Source organism: Antechinus flavipes, chromosome 2 (assembly GCF_016432865.1).
Source record: "Antechinus flavipes isolate AdamAnt ecotype Samford, QLD, Australia chromosome 2, AdamAnt_v2, whole genome shotgun sequence".
Taxonomy (NCBI): domain Eukaryota; kingdom Metazoa; phylum Chordata; class Mammalia; order Dasyuromorphia; family Dasyuridae; genus Antechinus; species Antechinus flavipes.
The window spans coordinates 588,968,431-588,989,217 of record NC_067399.1 but is presented as its reverse complement, the minus strand read 5'-3'; the positions used below and the strand labels follow the sequence as shown (position 1 = coordinate 588,989,217).

General features: G+C 34.0%; 1 protein-coding gene across 6 annotated transcripts in view; it reads left to right on the top strand.

Moving 5' to 3' along the window:
* Positions 1 to 19,438, top strand: part of BBIP1 (BBSome interacting protein 1) — a 31,528-nt gene extending 12,090 nt beyond the window's left edge. For all 6 annotated transcript variants that reach the window (XM_051981397.1, XM_051981400.1, XM_051981396.1 and 3 more), the window contains exons 2-3: positions 17,574 to 17,652; positions 19,166 to 19,438. In XM_051981397.1, coding sequence (XP_051837357.1) covers positions 17,607 to 17,652; positions 19,166 to 19,332 — 213 coding nt within the window. In that variant the 5' untranslated portion in view covers positions 17,574 to 17,606 and the 3' untranslated portion in view covers positions 19,333 to 19,438. The remainder of the gene's footprint in view (positions 1 to 17,573; positions 17,653 to 19,165) is intronic.
* The last annotated feature ends 1,349 nt before the right edge of the window (positions 19,439 to 20,787 follow it).

Here is a 20,787-nt window from a genome sequence, read left to right as displayed (position 1 = left end):
TGTGTGACCCTGGGCAAGTCACTTAACCCCAATTGCCTCAGCAAAAAAGAAAAAGAAAAAAGCAAAATATTGGAATGTTAGTGGAAGGAGGGGAAATACCACAGTATCATATCTTGCATAGAGTTCAAGTAGAATAAAGACTGAGGAAAAAAGTTATTGGATTTAATAGTGATATAATTGTTGACTTTTGAGAGAATAGTTTAAATAAAATGATAGAAAGTAAAGCCAGTTTGCAAGGATTTAAAGTAAGTAGTGAAATGATGCATTAAGTGTAAATTTTGTTTTGAGACTCTCATTCCCAATCCACTAAGATCAGCAGGATAATTTCAGAAAGGCCTGGAGAGACTTGCATCAACTGATGCTAAGTAAAGTGAGTAGAACCAGGAGAACATTGTACACAGCAACAGCAAGATTATATAATGATCAATTCTGATGAATGTGGCTCTTTTCAACAATGAGGTGATTTAGGCTAACTCCATTGGTCTTGTGATAGAGAGAGCCAACTGCACCTGGAGAGAGGACTATAGAAACTGAATGTGGATCACAACATAGTGATTTCACCTTTATATTGTTGTGTGTTTGCATTTTGTTTTCTTTCTCTTTTTTTTTCCTTTTTAATCTTGAGTTTTCTTGTATATCATGATAATTGTGGAAATATGTATAGAAGAATTGTACATGTTTAATATATATTGGATTACTTACCATCTGGGGGAGGGATTGAGGGGGGAAGGAAAGGAAAAGAAAAATTGGAACACAAGTTTTTGCATATGTTTTGAAAATAAACAGCTTTAATTAAAAAAAATTATTTTTAGCACAATGCCTGGCATACAGTAATTGCTATAAAAATGTTAGCTAGCAATAGTAGTGATGGTGGTAAAAATCATAGTAGCAGTTGGAGAAAGCAATTACAATTAAATGATGAGATCACATGTCATATTCTAAAGAGTTAGAAGACAACAAAAGAAAAGGAAGTAGAGGCAACAGAGATGGACTTCTCAAGAAGTTTAGCTGCAAAAAGGAGGTAAAATATGAAACTGTAGCTAGTGGGAATGGATCGATCGATTGACGATTTTTTGGTTGAGGTTATCTTTTTGTTTGTTTTTTAGATGAGAGAGAATCATTTTTGTTAGCAGTACCAAAACAGCCAGTAAACAGGAAGAAGTTGAAAATGAGTGAGAGAATGACCTTGATAGAAGAAACAATCTGCTCTGCTTCTGCGTTTAAAGGGGTTTGCCTTGGGAAAGCGCCACCTCTTTCCATAAGGCAGGCTTAATTAACATTCACTTGTTTAGTAGAAAAAGAAAGCTGCCAGTTTAGAAGAAAGAAAAAGTAAATTGATCTAGCATAACTTGTTATTGATGAAGGTACATTGGCTTTCTAATCACTACTTCCTTCCTTTTCTAGATGTTCACCAAAATTTCTCAGAAATTGAAGTTATGATCACTGATGAGTTAACAGAGTCGTTTCCATTTTTTGAAAAGGAACCCATTTTCCCTTGTCTGGCCCTATGAGAACCTTTTCCATATTCCATAATCACCAAAGAAACATTTGTTCCATTTCTCCAATGTGTCAGACACTGCTACGTGCTAAAAATATAAAAACAAGGAATAAGACCATTTCTGTGCTCAAAGAGCTTGAATTTTAATGACAACAAACATATATAAGTATATACAAAATACATATAAAATAAATATTTCTATATTCTCAGCTACTGGGGACCTTGAACCTGTTGGATCTCTTGAGTTTGGATGTTCTGAGCTGCAAAGACCAAGTGTTAATATTAAGTTCAGCATTGATAGGGAGGTGGGGTGCAGGGTGGTAGAAGTAAACTAGCCCAATCAAATTAATCATTCGACATTTATCAACTGCCTATTATATGCCAGACACTATGCAAAGTCCTGGGGATACAAAAAAGAGGAAAAAGATTGTCCCTACCATTTAAGAGCTTACTATCTAATCAGTGACAATATGCAAAAAATATATACAAAGCAGGCTATATAGAGAATAAGAGATAACTAAAGTCTTCTAATAATCTGTGGGATTTTAGTTAAGACTTCAAGGAAACCAAAGAAGTCAATAAACAGCATTGAGGAGGAAGAACATTCTAGGCATGGGGGACAGCCAGAAAAAAACCCCAACCTAGGAGATGGAGTGTCTTGTTTGCCAGGAGGATGTTACTGTCACTGTATTAAAAAGTACTTATCAAAGAAAAAGATATAAGAAGACTAGACAGGTTGAAGGGAGATAGAATACAAAGGGCTTGAATGCCAAATCAAGCATTTTAGAGTTTTATCATGGAGTTTATTGAATAAGGATAAAGGGTAATAATGATTGGACTTGCTCTTTAGGGAAAAAAAAAATCACTTCAGTGGCAGAGAATATATTAGAGTGGGAAGAAACTTTAGGCAGATAGACCTACCGACAGACTACTTAATAATCAAGGATAAGTTGATTAGGACTTGCCCTAGTAGGGTGGCAGTGTCAGAAGGGAAAGTATTTAAAGATATTGCAGAGGTAACACCAACAGGCCTTGGCAACAGATTTGGGAGGGGAGAGGGGGGAGAGGAAGGGCTGCACATCAAGGGGAAGTGAGATGACCAGAATAACTCCTAGGTTGCAAGCTGAGAGACTAGAAGGATGCTGTTGGCCTGAATAGCAACAGAGAAAATAGGAGGAGAAGAATTTAGGAAGGAAAATAAGTTCAGTTTTGGACCTATGAAGTTTAAGTTATGAAGATGTCTCAAAGATAATCAAAGGTTCAAGACTGGATATCAGCAGAGGGCTTAGGACAAGATAGATAGATTTGAGAATCATAAGTATAGAAATGGTAATTAAATTCATAGGAGTTGAAGAGATCCCGTGGGGAAGTATCCAGAGAGAAGAGAAGGTGGCCCAGGACAGAGTGTGAGGACACTACTTCTTGTAGAGGATGTGATATAGAAGAGGATCCAGCAAAGGAGACAAAAAAGGAACGGTCAGATTATGTAGGAGAACTAGGAGAGAGAGTTATTCTGAAAACACAGAAAGAAGAAAGAAGATTGATCATTGCTTTTCAAAGGCTACAGAAAGTTCAAGGAGAATGAGAATAGAGAAAAGACCATTGGATTTGGCCAAAAAATAATAATAATAATAATAACTTTGGAGAGGTCTGTTTTGTTAGAATTATAATGTCAAAATAGATTGTAAGGAATAAAGAAGAGAGTAAGAGGAGAAAAAGTGGACGTATCTATTATAGACAATCTTTTTTTTTTTAAGAGTTTAGCTACAAAATAAATGAATCAATCAAGTGAGCATTTTTGTTTTTGTTTTTCCAGGATGGAGAGATATAAACATGTTTGTCTGTAGTAGGAATGTCCATAGTAGGAAATGAGCCAGTGGACAAGAAGAAATTGAAAATAAGTAAAAATGGGGTTAACAGAGGAAAGAATCTGTTGGAGGAGTTGGGCAGAGGAATATCCAATTTCAGATCCCGTGTATCCTAAAGCATTTTCAAAATCAGTTATAATTTTTAAGCATATATTGGTGTTTACAAGTAAGAATTTTTAATTTATTGTATTATATTACCAGTGCCTAGAACAGTGTCTGATCCATAAAAAAAGCTTAATAAATTTCTCTATTTTTCTCTCCATTTCTTTAGTATGTTCCTTCCGCCCCTCCCCCCCCTTTTTCCTTTTCTTTCTTTTAAGATCATCAGAATATAATAGAAGTGTGTCGACTTGTGTTTGTATTTCAAAGTCAGTTCTGTTCTTTCCATCAAAAATGCTCAAAAGTCTTATATATAATTAAAGGTTCATTGTTTTCCCTCTTTGGAATTATCCGCAGTCTTGCTTGGATGAGTTATTCTTGCTTAGAAACCTCCATCTTTTGTATTTTGGAGTGCTGTTTTTTAAGTTTTCCACTTTTTTATAGTGGTAGCTAAATCTTGTGTGATCTAATACTTGAACTCTTTCTGGCTGCTTGCTGGAAGCTCTGGATTTGGGCTATAATGTTCTTTAGAATTTTTATTTTAGGGTTTCTGTCAGGAGGTTACTGATGGATTTTTCAATTTTCACTTCACCCTTTCACTGTAATAGATCTGGGCAGGTTTTTTCAACAATTTAAAAAATATATGTTTATGACTTTTCTTTTACTAATGTCTCTTCCACTATTCCATCCCCATTAAACCTCCCCCCAAAAAAGCAACAAAATATTCAGTATATTACTATATTGTCTATTAAACAAATTCCCTTGTTGCCCATATCTGAAAATTCTTCTTTCTGCATTTTAAGTTCATCATCTCTCTGACAGGATGTGAGTGGCATAGTTCATCTTCATTTTTTTGGAATTGTGGTTTTTCATTGCATTTATCGCAGTTCTAAAAAAAACTTTCAAAGTTCTATTTCTCCATAAGGTTGTTAATTATTGTATAAATTGTTTTCCTAGTTCTGTTCACTTCAGTGTGCTTCATTCAGTTCATAGAGATCTTTCAAGGTTCCTATGTAGCTGCCCATTTCATCATCTCTTAGTACACAATATCATTAGTCTCCAATTCCTTTATACTTCTTAAGAGCTTTTTATTGAATATTTTTATTGCATTGTGACCAGTGAATTATGTTTACTTTTTCTGCTTTTCTACACTTTTTTGTGATCATTATTCAATATATATTGAATTTTTAAAAGTGTGCTCTGTAGGTTTAATGTACATTTCTTTATTACCATTGAGTAACCTCCAGAGATTTGTCATAAAGTTCCATTTGGGTCCTCTTTTCATGTTTATCTTTTGACTAAATTTGTCTAGCTCTGAAGGAAAATACAGTAAAAGCTCCCATTATTAAAGTTTTACTCTCCATTTCTCCAATGTGATTTATTTTTCCTTTAAGTAATTAGGTATAATTTAATTGGTTGTATATTAAGTAGTGATAGTAATTGGCTCTTCATAGTCCCCTTAAACATAGGGTAATTTCTCTGTATTTTTTTTAATCATTTCTATATTTTCAGTAGCCTTCTTTGAAGTAGTGGGGTGGATTTTTAGTTCACTTAAAACAAAGTAGATTTTGCTCTAGCTCTTCGTTTTAACTTTGTATGGATATTTCATTTGAAGTGTGATAGTTGTAAATGATGGACTCTCAAATTTTACTTTCTGCTGTTCTCTTTGATTTTATTTATAGTTAAGGTCATCTTATCCATATTCCAATTTGTGATTGTTAATTTTGTGTTGTCTTGTACTTTTGCCTCCTTTTTCTCTATCCTCACCTCTTTACTGATAAGAAGGTAGTAGAAGAGAGGGAGTTTTTCTGCCACTTATGAGCTTATAAATGGAACAACCTATTGCAGATCTTCTCTGCTCCCTTGTTCTATCTCTGTTTTTGTTTTCTTCTCATTTAATCCTCTTTCAAATTCTCTTAAATATTCAGATTGTTTTGAATTATATTCCTTTGTTATGCTCACCCTCTTAGATTCTATTTCTACTTTCCCCTCATCCCTTTCACACCATTTCCCTTTGAGTTGAATATCTATACCGAAATGTGTAGGTGTAGGTGTGTGTAGAGTACATGTTTTTAATATATCTGGTTCAGATGAATGTTAGATCTATGGATGCCACTTTCTCCATTCTTTCCTCTGTAGCTATAATCTTTTCTTTTTATGCACCTCTATTATTTGAAAAGTGATTTTCCTTCCTTTCTTCCTCCTTTATTCCCTAATATAATCTCCTGTTTCTCCTATTTTTTGTCTTTCAAGATCATTAAAACAAAATAAAACTACGTATAGACTCATTTTTACGTTTATGATCTTTAAAGACACCAGCATTCTAAACATATTTCTTCTCCTATTAACATGTAAACAATTCATCCCTATTTATTCTCTTTCAATTAAACAAAAATGTATGCCTTTCTATTTTTCTCTTAGTTAACCATCATTTCCATGTCAAATATCTCTACTCTGTTCTGGCCTTTTCATCAGCAATACTTAGATATCCTTTATTTCATTAAAAACCCATTTTTCACCCCAATGGGATTATACTTAGTTTTTCCTTCTTTAGCTTTAATTGTAAATCTTTATCCTCTTGCCTTTTAGAATATCATATTCCAAGCTCTTTAAAAAAAAAAAAATGGCAGCTGCTGTCTTGTGTGTCTCCTTGTACTTGATACTCCTACTTTTTAGGTGCTTGTAGTATTTTTTTTATTTGACTTGAACTTTTAATTTTAGCTGTGGCATTCCTGGAAGTATTAATTTTGAGGTTTATTTTTGCACAGGACCAGTGGACCCTTTTTATTTTTACTGTACTCTCATGTTCTAAGAGTTCTGTCAGTTTTCTTTTATAATTATTTGAAAAATAGTATTAAGACTTTTTAAACTAATAGTCTTAGGTGGTCCCATGATTTTTTATATTATCTTTCCTTGATCTATTTTTGGGCAATTTTTGATACATTTTTATATTTTTCTATTTTCAAATATTTTGTTTTATATTTTAACATTTCTCATTGTTTAATGAGTCATTTTCTGTTTAGCCCATTCTAGTGGGTCATTTTCTGTTTAGAACAGTTAGTTTTGGTTTTTTTACCATCTTTCATAATTTGCCATTCTTTTCTCCCTAACTTTTCCATTTTTTATCTCTTGTTTCATTTCTTCTAGTTACTCCCGTAGTCTGTGTAGCCAGCACATTTTTCTCCTAAATTTTTACCTTAGTTTGGGGCCATGATCCTCCTTAATTTATCTTTTAGGTATTCTCAGTAGTCAGAGCTTTCCTCGGTTTGATCATCTCATCTGCCTCTGTGTCTAAACTGGAGGTGTTAGGAGAATGAGGATGACTGAGAAAAGTATATTTAATTAAGGCTCTGTAACTGAATGGCATAAGCAGGGCTGGATGGTGACCAAAACCAGGCTTCTCCTTCAAGGGAGTTTAAGGCTGCTGTACTACTGGGCCTTTTTGGCTGCTCCCTCTTGCCATAAAGTCCAGGAGCTTACTCTCTATCTAAGGTCATTTCCCTTTGCTGCTGAGCTCAGGCTGGAGAGCTTACTCTCACATTCAACTTTCACAATAAATTTTGGATTTAGAGATTATTCAGGATGTTTTTTCCCTAGGGCTTTTCTCCAACTAAGTTGGATTTAGGCAACAAGACGATGTTGGAAACCACCTGGAACTTTATAGGACTGCTTTCTTACAAGTTGGGCTCTTGTAGCCATTAGCCATAGATTCAGGCTTCACTGATGGCCCCGAGCTAGTTGTAAGCTGCTAACATAATACTAGATCCACCTGATTTCTTGAAATATGGTATCTAGAATTTTTTTTTTTTTGATCATGATTTTCAAGTAGTATGATAGTTCGTAACTTCTCTCTTCTTAATCTATTTTCCAGGTCATTTTATAAATCTTGCACTAAGGTATTAGCTTGATTCAAAACTGCCTTCTAAAACTCTCATTTCTAATTCTTTTTTCATTTGTGGATATGGTTTGTGGTTTGGGGTTTGTTTTTTTTTTTTTTTTTTTTTAACTTTTGTTCATTTTTTGTGGTAATTCTAGTTTACAGTCTATGTTTTTCTTTGAGGTTTTGCTTGTAAATAGTTTTGAATTATTTCCTTATTCTGAGATTTTGTCTCAAGCATCCCTGGAACTATAACAGCACTTTTGATGGGAATCTTTTTTGTTACTGTTTACTCATTTTTTTTACTTTCTGAATTGGTACTTTGTATTAGGGCCAAGCTCTTGTACTTCCACAGGGAGTGTCTTGGCCTTGCATGGTACTATTTTGTATACCTTAGGGTCTTACTGCTGCTTTCTCCAAATATTGAGTATTTTTATTCTTCAGGGATCTCAGGGAAGGCTCAGGCCAGGGACTTAATATGCAAACTTTCAGTGTGCCCTTAGTACATAGAAGGCAAAATCAAGGTAAAAATTAATTGCTATCCCTTTGGTCTGTACTTTTCAATCTCCTAACCCCAATTTGGGTCTGGGTAGTAGGCTATGCTCTGGTTGGAGCTCCAGTAAACTGTTACTGGCCCCAGCCCCTTTGAACTATTTGGAAGATTACTGACTCAGAGCAACAGAACTGCTATGATCTGAGCTCTATACTATGGTCACTGAAGTTCAGACCTTATCTGAATGCCTTACTTGACTGGTGAATCAGTGACATATAATACTATTTACTCCTGTCTCTTCCTGCTCTTTTCTTAGCATATAGCTTCAAGTCAGACTGTGCTGGCTCTGCTAGATGGGCAGCTTTTCCTTTTCCTGGAACAAAACTGCAGATCAGCCTCATTGCCCTATATTCTAAGTCCATACTAGGTTCACTACCCAACTGGAATCAGAGCTACAAAGCTGTCAATCAGCTCCTGTTCTTTCTTCCTGCACAGTTAAGGCAAGTACTTGCTGGATCTATATCTATCCCATGCTTTGGAATACATCTGCAGTTCATACAGTATGTCCTCTCTGTATGTGCAAACCGGCTCTAAAGTTAGAAAAACACAGCTGTTTTCTGGTTCCTATTCCTGTTCCTTAGGCTGGAAAAAAATAACTCAATGTAATTTCTCCTTTTATTTCAAACCCACTCACACCCTCTGCATCTTTTTACCCTCTCCTCTCACCACTCTCACTACTTTAACACTCTTAGATTTGGGGGGTGGGGGGGAGGTAGTTGTGGGGAAAGCTAGACTATGTTGTATCCTCCTGCTCCATCATCTTAATCAGTCTCTTCTAATAGTAGACATTTAATAGATACTTTTAAGAGCATATTAGTATATGTGCTATGTTGAAACAGTATTGTTTAAGAATGGCTCTTCTTAGACAAGGAGTGATTTTACTCAACAAAATTAATGACACACCTATGTACTTCAGTAGAGAGATCATAAAAGGAAAACCAAATGGAAGACTGCTTATTTTTACAATCTTATTTTCTAGCTTCGATTTACAATCAGAAATTCTACATAACTTTAATTATAGGAGTAAGGACCCCTAAAGACTAGACTGAAACAGTAGTTCCATAATACACAAATCTTTTCTACTTGGGTTGTTTTTCCAAGACTTGCCATGTTATTTGTCATTTTATTGATAATCATTTAAAATAACACTTCCCAAAGTTAAATAATTTGTTTCTAATCCTCATTTTATAAATTAAGAAACTGAGGCTAAGGGGAAAAAAAAAAGCACATTTTTAAAGTCAGATAGCTGGTTAATAGCACAAAAGAACTGCTTACCAAAAACTAGGCCAGGTTCAAAGATTGTACCCCAAATATAACTGTCTTTTGGAGGTTTTGAACTTCATGTAATACCTATAATTTGTTTTATCACAAAATAAATATGTGTATACCATGAAAAATAGATTTTCCTGGCATCAAATATTTGGACATAAATTTTTTTAAATTTCAAAAATAAAATCTTTTGGATTAACCCTCTGTCTCGAGCATGTTACTTATTAAGCCTCCCCTCTAGAACTAGGTGTGGACCTAACTCCACTATGCCATAATGTCTCATTTCAATCTTCATATTAATATAATTTCCTATCATAACCCTATTAGAGAACAATTATAAAACCACAAAACACACCCAAAAAATTGGCTCATTACCCAGACAAAAGCAAACAAATCAGATTAGGCTGAATTTTGATGGCCCTAGAATAAAACTAACTATATTAACAATCATGCCATCTCTTACATGTGGCATTTTAGAATTGTTAACAAGTCTTTACTATGGCATTGTGCTAGAGGTATAAAGATAATGCTATCTAGGAGCTTACTTTTTTGGGGAGAGATAAGACAATGCATCTGCAAGTTTAAAGAGAAGATATACAAAATACATATAAGTTGATTAGGGAGAGATAGTTTTAGCTGAAGCAGTGAAAGGCTTCATGTAAAGAGCAGTGCCTAAGCTGAGACTTGAAGAGATTCTGTCAGATTGCAATGCTGAACAAGGGCATTCCAGGCATGGGAAACAGTGCCTCTGCACAACCAGGAAATGGAGAAGCAATTGTTAGGACCAACAATAAAACCGTTTTTGGCTAGAGTAGAGAATTCAGGAAAGAAGAGCAGATGTTAATAAAATATACTAAAAATTGAAGTAGGAGTCAGGTTGTATGGATTTTAACTACCAAAGAATAATTTCTGTTTGATCCTAGAGCATTATACAGCCCCTGAAGTTTGAGTAGGGGAACAACATGGGCAAATCTGCAATCTCCTTTGTGTTATCTCCTTTCTGGTTTGTTTGGTTTTGTGTGTTGGTTTGTTGGTTTTCCAAAAAGACATTGGATTTGGTTTTGAATTCAGAAGACCAAGTTCAAATCTTAGTTTTACTACATACTTCTTATGTGACATTGGACAAGTCACTTCTCTAGGTCTCAGTTTGAGGAGCTAAATGATTTCTAAGATTTTTTCTAACTCTTATTCATTACCTTACTTTAGTGAACTTGTACTCATCCATCTACCTTCTCAACCATTGCCATGGTAAGCAATAGCTTCCATCTGTGAGATAACTAACTAGGGCAAGGTATACAGTATATATTTCTAGAATGGAATGAAAGCTAAATTGGCTAGGAGAAAAACCAAACTTATAGTCAACAGGACCACATGTCACTAAGTTAACTAGCTTTAGGCAGATATGTCACTAAGGAAATATCAAAATCATACATAATTTGTTATTTCTGGTGATTTAATCTATGTTAAGTAGGCTTTTAAGTAAATTACCATTATTGTATTACAACAATGATTGTTTAAGTTGTCATTACTTATAATCAATTGACTTGTTTTGTTTACAAGTTACACACTCACATAGGGGGAAAAAATTACTCTTAAGAGTTTCCATAAATTCAGAGACAAATTGGAAGGGGAATGTAGTACAATAAAATAAAATAATTAAGCCAAAAAAAAAAAAAAAAAGGAGAGAAGCCATGCACTTAAAGCTAATTACACTCCACTAGTACTAAAAGGCAAGAAGCCAAAGTCTAGGAGATTTTTAACCATTATCAGGATTTGAAGAGTGAAAAGAAAAGGTGGTGGATGCTATTCCTCTGTGTGCCGTATAGCTAAGAAAACATTTATTAGCCCTTCTCTTGCCTAAAAGATATTTGACCTTCTCCTCAAAAACCAAGCAAATTTTATGGGTAGAATGCCCAATTTGAAGTCAGATCTAGATTTTAATATGACATTTCTGACTAGTTGCATTACCATGAGCAAGTTATTTAATCCCTCCAAACTTTAGATTTATAAAATAGTAATAATAATATGTATAGTACCTACCTTTAAGAAATTGTTATAGAACACAAAATGAAAAAAAATCTTAAAGAACTATAGAAATGGCAGGTGGTGGTGGTGGTGGTGGTGGTAGTTGTAGTTGTAGCAGCCAAGAAGGGAGTATTTCATTATGCTTATTAACCTTGTAATCCCCTCTCAGATCTCAGTGACATTTCATTCAAAGCATTCATGAAATTTACAAATGTGGAAAGAACAGTAATAATTTCTCTCTTTCCATAAACCTACTATATGACCTTAGCCTAATTATTTACCCTTTCTAATCAATCCTCTTCAACTAGAAAAAGATGGTCGACTGCAAAGAAAGAATATGTTTACAATCTACTTGTGGAAGAGAAAGAAAATATTAGAACTCCTACATATAGTTTTTATCTAAAAATTTTTTTAAGAAATTGAGCTCTATGCAGATTGATATCCTTACTTGATCGGTGTGTTGCATGTTCATATATCATATTATGATATGTAAGCTATCCTGGGAGAAGAATGGGAACTCCACAGAGCAGAATGTCAACAGTGATGCCCTCATTTGGTACACATTTGATATATTTGTGATTTGCGATATATTGCATTTTCGGTCAGATGGATTTATAGATTATATCATCTAATTTTAACTAAACAAATCCTCACTAAACAGTCATGTAGATTTTACAGGATTCCTTCAAACAAACCTTAAATTGATTATAATGTTAATAATTCAAGTACAAACAATAAGCTGGTAGAGCCGCTTTCTGACCACTGGTACTAAACCTATATCAACTATATTACCAGGTTTTACACACATATTTACAAATTGTATGTACTACTGTGTTAACATATAATAATTATTATAAAACACTCACTAAACAAATTTAAAAGAATGAAATGAAAACTAAAATAAATTACAAAAGTTTGTAAGTCTCTGATCTAAGAGATCTCTTTAACCCAAGTCCCTCCTAGATCTAGCATTTTCTGCTTTTAAGGTCTGGAAATTTACACAGCTGCTCCCTGTAATTAGTGAAGAAAATCTCTGCTTCTACTTCTTTTCTCAGTAGTTGTTTTTACCAGTATAGTAGCACTGCTACTTCCCTATTGTCGACTATGCTTCTTATAGACAAATGGACTTAATGAAAAACAAAAGACATGTTCACTTTGTAAAAATATTTACCAAAAAAGTATGAGATCTCAGTTTTTGTTTAAGGCTAACCTTACAAAGAAAACAGTCTTTACAAATACTCTGTGTGGAATGTGGTAAAGTATTAAAAAAAAAAAAAAAGGCATCAGGCATAGAAATGATTAAAGTTATACTTTTTATTGACTGTTACTCTTATAGAAATGTATTTAAAAGCTTCTATTTGTTCAGTATCTGGTAAGTATATTAATAAGCAGATATTTCTGTTTCATATGGGTTTAAAACTTCCAACAATGTCCTATATAGAAAAGTGACCCTAGTTTTTTGAGGGCTATGCCAATGGAAACCCACTTTATCAAGTTAGAAAGGTTATGTGTTTGAGCCTCACAAAGGATTGTGTGCCTCTTATCTGAGGACCAGTATCAGCTTATGAATTTTGGAGCCACAGTTAATCTTGAAGCATTCTATAAAGTATTAGAGAATTGTGATTTGGAGTAATGAATAAAGTATCCTATCCATTCCAGTGAGATTTTAAATCTCTTTTAAGTATGGGAATGGAGGAATGTTTATTTTTTAAATCCAAAAATACTCCGAGTTTTGGTTGGTGCTTCATTATAACTATCTGGACCCCATTCTTATTTTCTGAAAAAAATTTTTTTTTTAAATGAAGGGGGAGGAGGGAAAGAGGATACATTATTCATATAGTGTCTTTAAGTAAATGGTCCACTTTAGGCACCAGACAGTTACAACAGTTGGGCACGTTTGTGCATATAACTTTGATTTATCCCATCTATTTTCGAATTTCTATGTTTTGCCATTCAAGAGTATTTTCCCCATAGTAAGAAAGTCCCCTCATATAGCATTATCCCATGAGTTGAGTGACATCATGCATGATCAACTGTACATTTCCAGAGCTTTTGGAGCCCAACAAATGGAATTAGCTCCGCATCTTGAAGTTACTGCAGAACCATAGCCAAGAAGCAAAGACCTATGGAAGCATAACTGTGTCTTCAATGAGAAAATGTTGTCAAATTATTATTTAAGAGTTCCTTGAGCATGATAGTAGCTTAATACATGCTTGCTTATTCAATCGGAGAGTGTTAAGTTTCTGAGTAGCCAATGTGGCTACTCAGTTTCAGAGGAGCTAGCTGCATGACAAAAGCTCATTACTTTGGATAATCTGGGGGGGGGGGGGGGGAGGTGAAAGGATTTCTTTCTGTTCTAGCAAGAGAGTGCTTTTGGTCTTGTTCCCCTAAAGTCAAAAAGGAGAAATTTTGTTTGTTGGTAACATTTATGTTTACCTACCTTATCTCCCTCTTTTAACTTATAAAACTACTCAGTATCAGGAACTATTGTTTTTTTCCATTGACAGAAACATGATGGCAAATTGTACAGTATAACTGTTACTGAAAATGAAGAAAATATATACTTTACAAAAAGCAGCTATGTGGGAGATGGTCTAAATAAACTGTACAGGGCACATGGCCTTAGATCTAGTTATATTAAAGAAATCTTGTATCAACTCTAAGAGATGACTATGAACCACCACATAGAATTCCCAATCCCTCTATTTTTTTCCGCCTGCATTTTTGATTTCCTTCACAGGCTAATTGTACACTATTTCAAAGTCCAATTCTTTTTGTACAGCAGAATAGCTATTTGGACATGTATACATATATTGTATTTAATTTATACTTTAACATATTTAATATGTATTAGTCAACCTGCCACCTGGGGGAGGGAGTGGGGGGAAGGAGAGGAAAAGTTGGAACAAAAGGTTTTGCAACTGTCAATGCTGAAAAATTGCCCATGCATATATCTTGTAAATAAAAAGCTATTAAAAAAAAAAAAAAAAGAAAGAAATCTTGTATCGGAGTTGAAAAAGATCTATGAGGCCATCTAGTCCAACGTATCCCCAATTCTACCAAAAAGTTATCAAGCCTTTACATAAAAATCTCCAGTGATGGAGAGCCTATTCACTCCTTTCTGAAGCAGCCCTTTCCACTTGTAAATACTATAGATTGTTAGAAAATTCTTCATAGTAACAAGCTCAGATCTGTCTTTTGTGCAGCTTCCATTGTCCATTTAGAACCAAGTAAAACAAATATAATCTCTTCTATATGGCATCCTTCAAATACTTGAAAATAGTAAGATATCTTATACTCTCCAGTATAATTTTCCCTGGTTCTCTCAACCAATCCTTTTTTGATCTAATCTCCAGTCCCCTGATCATTCTGGTCACCTTCTTCTACATGCTATTTTGGCAGTAACTTTCCTAGGTAGTAGCCAGAATTGAATATAATGTGTCAGATAGATATATTCTATATAGTCTAACCAGATCAGAGGAGAGCAGAACTATCATTTTCCTCATTCTGGATATTTTGCCTCTTTTAATTCAACCTAAAATAACATTTGCTTTTTTTTTTTTTTTTTACTGTATTTCACTGCTAACTCTGTTCACTAAAATCTTTATATCTTCTATGTTTCCATACAAGTTTTTTTTTTTTTTAAAAAAACTCATGTTTGTTTTGGTTACATTTCATTTTACTAGATTAGTTATATCATATTCTCAAACTTTATGAATTTTAAATCTGTCATTCATGAACATGGATAGGCATGATCTTGCCTTTTAAGAAGTTAGAATCTAGAAGACAAGATGGGTAACTAATCATATAATTAAAATAATTACAACCATACTAAAAAGGAAATATATTAAAGGTTTTGGTATCAGAAAAGTAAACTGAGGAATTAGAGAACAACTACAGAATAGAGTGAACATCTATAGGTCTTAACAAAAGAAAACAAATAGTCATTCCCAGTGTTTCCAGGTATATTTTCACATATGGAAAGTCATGGATACCTCAATCAATTAAGGTCTTTAATTACTAAGAACAGCAATATAAAGTAAAATCACAAATATAAATTTGGACATTATGTCCATTGGGTATTATGGAGGGAAACGGATATGAAAGGTAGCAGAAAAATATGTATTTTATGTAAAAGAATCAATTTTTCCAAGCATTCTAGTAGCCTTGTGCAAAAAATGTTTAGCTATTCATGAAAATAGGACTTTAATTATGAAGTCGGCCATTTCTGTTATACTTTGTATTTGGAAGTCATTACAGAGATACAAGATGAAAAATAGTCATTTGAGAGGAATAGCAGTGACAGTTTGATTGTAATATAAGAGGAATAATGGATGAAAAGGTAAATTGGATCCAGGTTGTAAAGGACTTTAAAAGCTAAAATGAAAATTTGCATTTGGTCTTAAAGGCAACAGTCATTAGTTTTATTAAGAAAGCTTGTGACATGAGACTTGCACCTTAAGGGATAATTACTTTTGACAATTCTTGGAGAACAGATTGGAGAGGGGAAGAGGTCTTAAGCAAGAGGATCAATTAGAACATTATTGCAGTTGTTTAGGCTAGAGGTAAGGAGCTAGATACAAAAGATGGGGAGGTAGAAATGACAAAATTGAACACTGATTGGGTTTGTGGATAAAAGACAGTTAAGAGTCTAATAAACTATCTAGATTAAGACTATATAATGGTAACTTCAACAGAAAAAAAGCTGTTAGGACAGAAAAGAGGTGGATGAATGATTCACTTTGGGGAACATTTAATTAGAGATACCAAGGGGATGGCCCATTTGAAATATCCATTAGGCAGATGGAAATAGAAAGCTAGCATTTATGTAAGACCTACAGTGTGCCATGGGCTGGCCTGTTAAAATACTTTATAATTTCATTTGAGATTCACAACAACCTAGGTGCTATTAACCCCATTTTACAGTTGAGCAAACTGAGATAAACGGAAATTGAGTGGACTTACCCAGGGTACCAAGCTATTAAGTGTCTGAAACTAGATTTGAACTTAGGTCTTTCTGATTCCAGATCCAGCAACCCTATCCACTGTACCATCTAGCTACCTCTAAGATACGTGGATTTGTAAGCCACCTTCATAGACATAGTTAAATCCACCTTGGAGCAGATGAGTCCACCAAATGAGAGTATAGAGAATAAGAAAGCATAGGACAGAAGCTTGCAGTATACTCACACTTAGGGGGTATGAACATGTGGGAAAGTGGGTATGTTATTCACTCAGCAGCTTATGGCTTAATTTCTAAAATAGGTTCTGAAGAAATGATTTTTGTTGTGGGAATGGGAATTGTATGGCCCTGGCACAGAAGGGGTATGAGTAGGAAAGAAAATCAAAGGGACTAGGAACAGGTTCATTTGATTTATAGCTAACCTGCTGTGAGTGGAGAGCACAGGCTCTAGCAGAAACCAAACAATCCTAATAGCCATTTTAAAAATCACATCTTTAACGTATTCCTGTTGTGAAGTTCAATAGTAATGTTGCATCAGTACAATTAAGCATCAAGAAAAGGGTGGAGCTTTCTGGAGAGATCTTTTGTGTACAAAAAATTACCTTCAGACTGAGGTTTGTATTGTCAGCCTTGTCCAAGATCTTTGTAATATATCTTTTGTGTACAAAAAATTACCTTCAGACTGAGGTTTGTATTGTCAGCCTTGTCCAAGATCTTTGTAATATATATATATGTTATTTGTTCAAGATGGGCCAATATATATGCTTAAGATAATGACAGATTTTTGAATGCTTGTGATTGTATTAGTCTGGTTCAATTAACATGCCTTTTTAATGATGTCCGATTAAAGCAAATTAGCTTAAAGAAGTGAAATGTGTTTTTCCTTGTCATAGGGCAAGACCGAGTTATAGGGCAAGATCGATTTTACAAGATGGACGGTTGTTTGCCCCCAGATATAAACATATCAGGATGTTCGTTATTCACTTCTCAATCTTCACCAAAATGTCCTCTCTTAGCTCTCCTACTTTAAATCTCTAACCATATCAGAGATGCTAATGAGGTGGAACTGTAGCAATTATTTGTCTTCCATTTTCTGTAATTTGGTGATACTTTACAATCACCTTTACTTTCACATTTAAGATCTGGGGCTTAAATTTGTTTGCTACCTTGTAATCATTCACAAATCAACTTTCTTTCTGGGGCAGATGCCAAAGCTGTGGTGTCAATCTTTCATTTTTAATTGAAAGTTTTCATTGATACAAAATATTGTAGAATGAATGATAGATTTTAGGAATTGGAACTTCCAGTATAACTTTGCCACAGAAGAGGCCTCAGCTTTGGGATTTTGACTTGATGATCTCTGAAATATGCTTTGTGAACTTATTCCAGGAAAATAACATTAATGTTTGCTCTATTCAAAGGAAAAATAAAATACAACATACAGCAATTCTGATATGGCAGAAGTGAAGTCAATGTTCCGGGAAGTCCTTCCTAAACAAGGTAATCACATCATTAAGCACTCTACATTGATATTCTTCTGACCATATGATTTGTTTCCCACAACTGTCATTACAAAGTTTGCCCCATTCCCATTATTTATCTGGGCCTCTTCTTTCTATCTGTAAAATTATTGATCTCCAGGCCTCTCTAGTCATAAATCCTATGATCCTAAAATCTTTACATTTTGAAACTATGGAACATCTCTGTATCCAAGTCCCATGATCTATAACATTGCTTCTAATAAATAGGTGGATATAAGTATCATGTCTCCTGACTCCTTTAACTTGGAAGTCATCAATCTTTAAAGGCACAAAGCATTTTTTGTTGTTGTACGAGTGTGGCTTACTATGTAGAGAACTGTCTTTGGGAGTCTGGAAGAGTTTGACTTTCTACATGTATTTTGTGACTTTAGGAAAAGTCATTTAACTTCTCAGTACAGATCTTATAAGACTGTTCAAGTTAGATTCTCTGTTGGGGATGGGGGAGGAGGGGAGAGAGAAAGGAGGGAAGGTTTCAATCCCCCTTATGCTCCTAGTTTTAAACCTTTGGATATTCTTTAATGATAGAAATAGGGATAGAGACTGGATTCAATTCATTGAATATAAAATTTGAATTAAAGTTCCTCCCTGAATGCCAGAACTGCCTTACTTTTCTATTTGTATCTCAAGCACTTAGCTTTGTATATGCTAATACTTCATCCATTCATTGTATAGGGAACTCCCTTACCATCTGCAAATTGGCGGCAACTTTGCAATTTTTGTCTTGTCAGTTGCCTGTTCTAGAACACAAGCTGAGTATTCTCTGTGTATCAGAGGCAAGACTTTAATCCAGGTCTTCTGGGTTGGGAAAATTCTTGCTCTTATCACACTGCTCTTAACCATTTCCTGATTCAAATGGAATGCAGTATTTTTAAATTTGTCTGACCCTACATAGATTTACTAAATACAACCAAAGATCCAAAGTGATTTTGCAAGAAAGACTTTCTGGTTTTAGAGTATCATCCAGGTATACAAATCCTAATCTCTTTAACTAGAAGTCTAACCGAGTGTAATTACCTGCCTGAAACAAAAGGAAATAACTTGTTCAGATTAACTGCTAGAGCAGCCCAAGTCAGCACTGCATTTATCTACTGTAGCATCCTGCTTCACAAATCTAGATTTTCACTTGTCACAAAGGTTAATAAAAAATAAGGACTTTTGACTCCCTCAAATCAATAACTGTTTTTTCACTACTCTATTCTGGAAGAGTTTCGTCTCTATGGGTATTGATCTCAGTTTTATCACTACAAGTTATCACCAAAACTCAAACCAGACTTCACAGAAAACACTTGCCCACTGCTGGTCCTTATAATCATTTAAGTAGGCCATAGGCAATTCCAAAGCTTCATCATACTTTTGTATTGTGAAAATGCTGTGGGCAGCTTCACTGTCAAACTCAGTTTTAAGTACAAAGCCAAAAAATTCCACTACTTTGCTCTATAGTCTATTAATGTTTATTTCTTCTTTAAACTTAGGACAGTTGTCTGTGGAAGATGTGGCCACCATGGTGCTGTGCAAACCCAAACTTCTGCCGCTAAAATCTCTGACTCTTGAAAAATTAGAGAAAATGCAGCAAACAGCACAAGAAACTATTCGCCAACAGGAGTTGGCAGAAAAGGAACAGCACCAAGCAAACCAATGAATAAATTTATTCATCAATTTTGTTACTTTCATTTGATAGTTTTTCAAAGTAACTCACATTTGTTTACTAAATCTGTAATTTTTATTAAAATCAACAACATGGTGAATTTAAGCTTTTATAATTCTTTTTAGAGACTGTGGTTCAACTTATAGTTTGGCCATATTTTATTTTAATGTTTGTTCTCTGTTAGGAGTTCCTGGAATTAAGTTCTACCACAAAATTGCTGTTTATCTAAATGTTATTTAACATTCCTGTTTTTTATCAATTTTAGAGCTCCAACAACCCATAAAATGTGTAATTTCATGAAAACTCTATACATTGGTCTTTTGCATGCTAGATCAAGACTAAAAAGTTTATTTTTTAAGTGGCTTTTTTTTGAGTGTGCATATTTGTTTTTCAATGGAGTATTGGGGAAAGAAAAGAAATATTTAAAACAGAATTATAAAGATACATAAGTATACATCTATACACACATATTATGTACACAAACACACACACACACATATATATTTGAAAATGCATTAAAATCACATGAAAAATAAGCTAAGTTTTTTTTTAAGGATTCACGTGGGAATATGAAGCAGAGGGAAAACCTGAATTAGTTTCATGAAACAATTCATAATAGATTTTTTCTAAAAACCGCCTATGTTTTTACACAATATTTTTCAACATAAATTATGGCCAATCTTTCTTGGCCAAGAGGAACAAAATAAATGTAACAATATTCTGAACAATAAAAGGCTGACTATTTTTTTTTAAAATACATATGTCTTAGCATGCTTTAGACTTTACCACCCACATTTTAGTAGTCATCTTTACAGATTTTCTCTAACAGTAATGGTAGAAAACGGAAATGGGGAATTCTATTTTTTTTCCTTTTTTGATTAGTCTAACTACACAGTAGTTTTTTAAAGTGAATAAGAAATTAGTAAGCTACAGACAGCCTAAGAACAAGCTGTTACTCAGTTCTAAGCTAATGAAGAAAGAACTCTATAATTTATATCAATAAAAAAATTAAGAGTTCTGAATATGTGTATTTCAACTTGGTACAGAATAATTTAAAGTAGGCCTTTAAGCCTTGCTACATAATTGGACTGAGTCTGAAATTACACAATGGACAAGCAGTATTTTCAACAAGGATTAAAAAACACCTATAATATACTTAGCTTTTGTTATTTAACAAAGCTAATGCTACATTTCTATCACTGCAACTTAAGAACTCCAGTATTCTGAGTTATATTCTCATGCAAATTTATAAATACATGCTTTTTCTACTCCTAAGTCAAAACTAAAATGTTAGTCAGACATGGTTTCCAATGTAGTTTTAAATGTAGTTTCCTACATTTACTCTTTTCTCCAACAGAAGCAGCACATCATTATGTGATAAGAACATATTCTGTTTTCTTTAAATCATTTATACATTTTAAATTACTTGTTAATCACAAGGATAAAAGC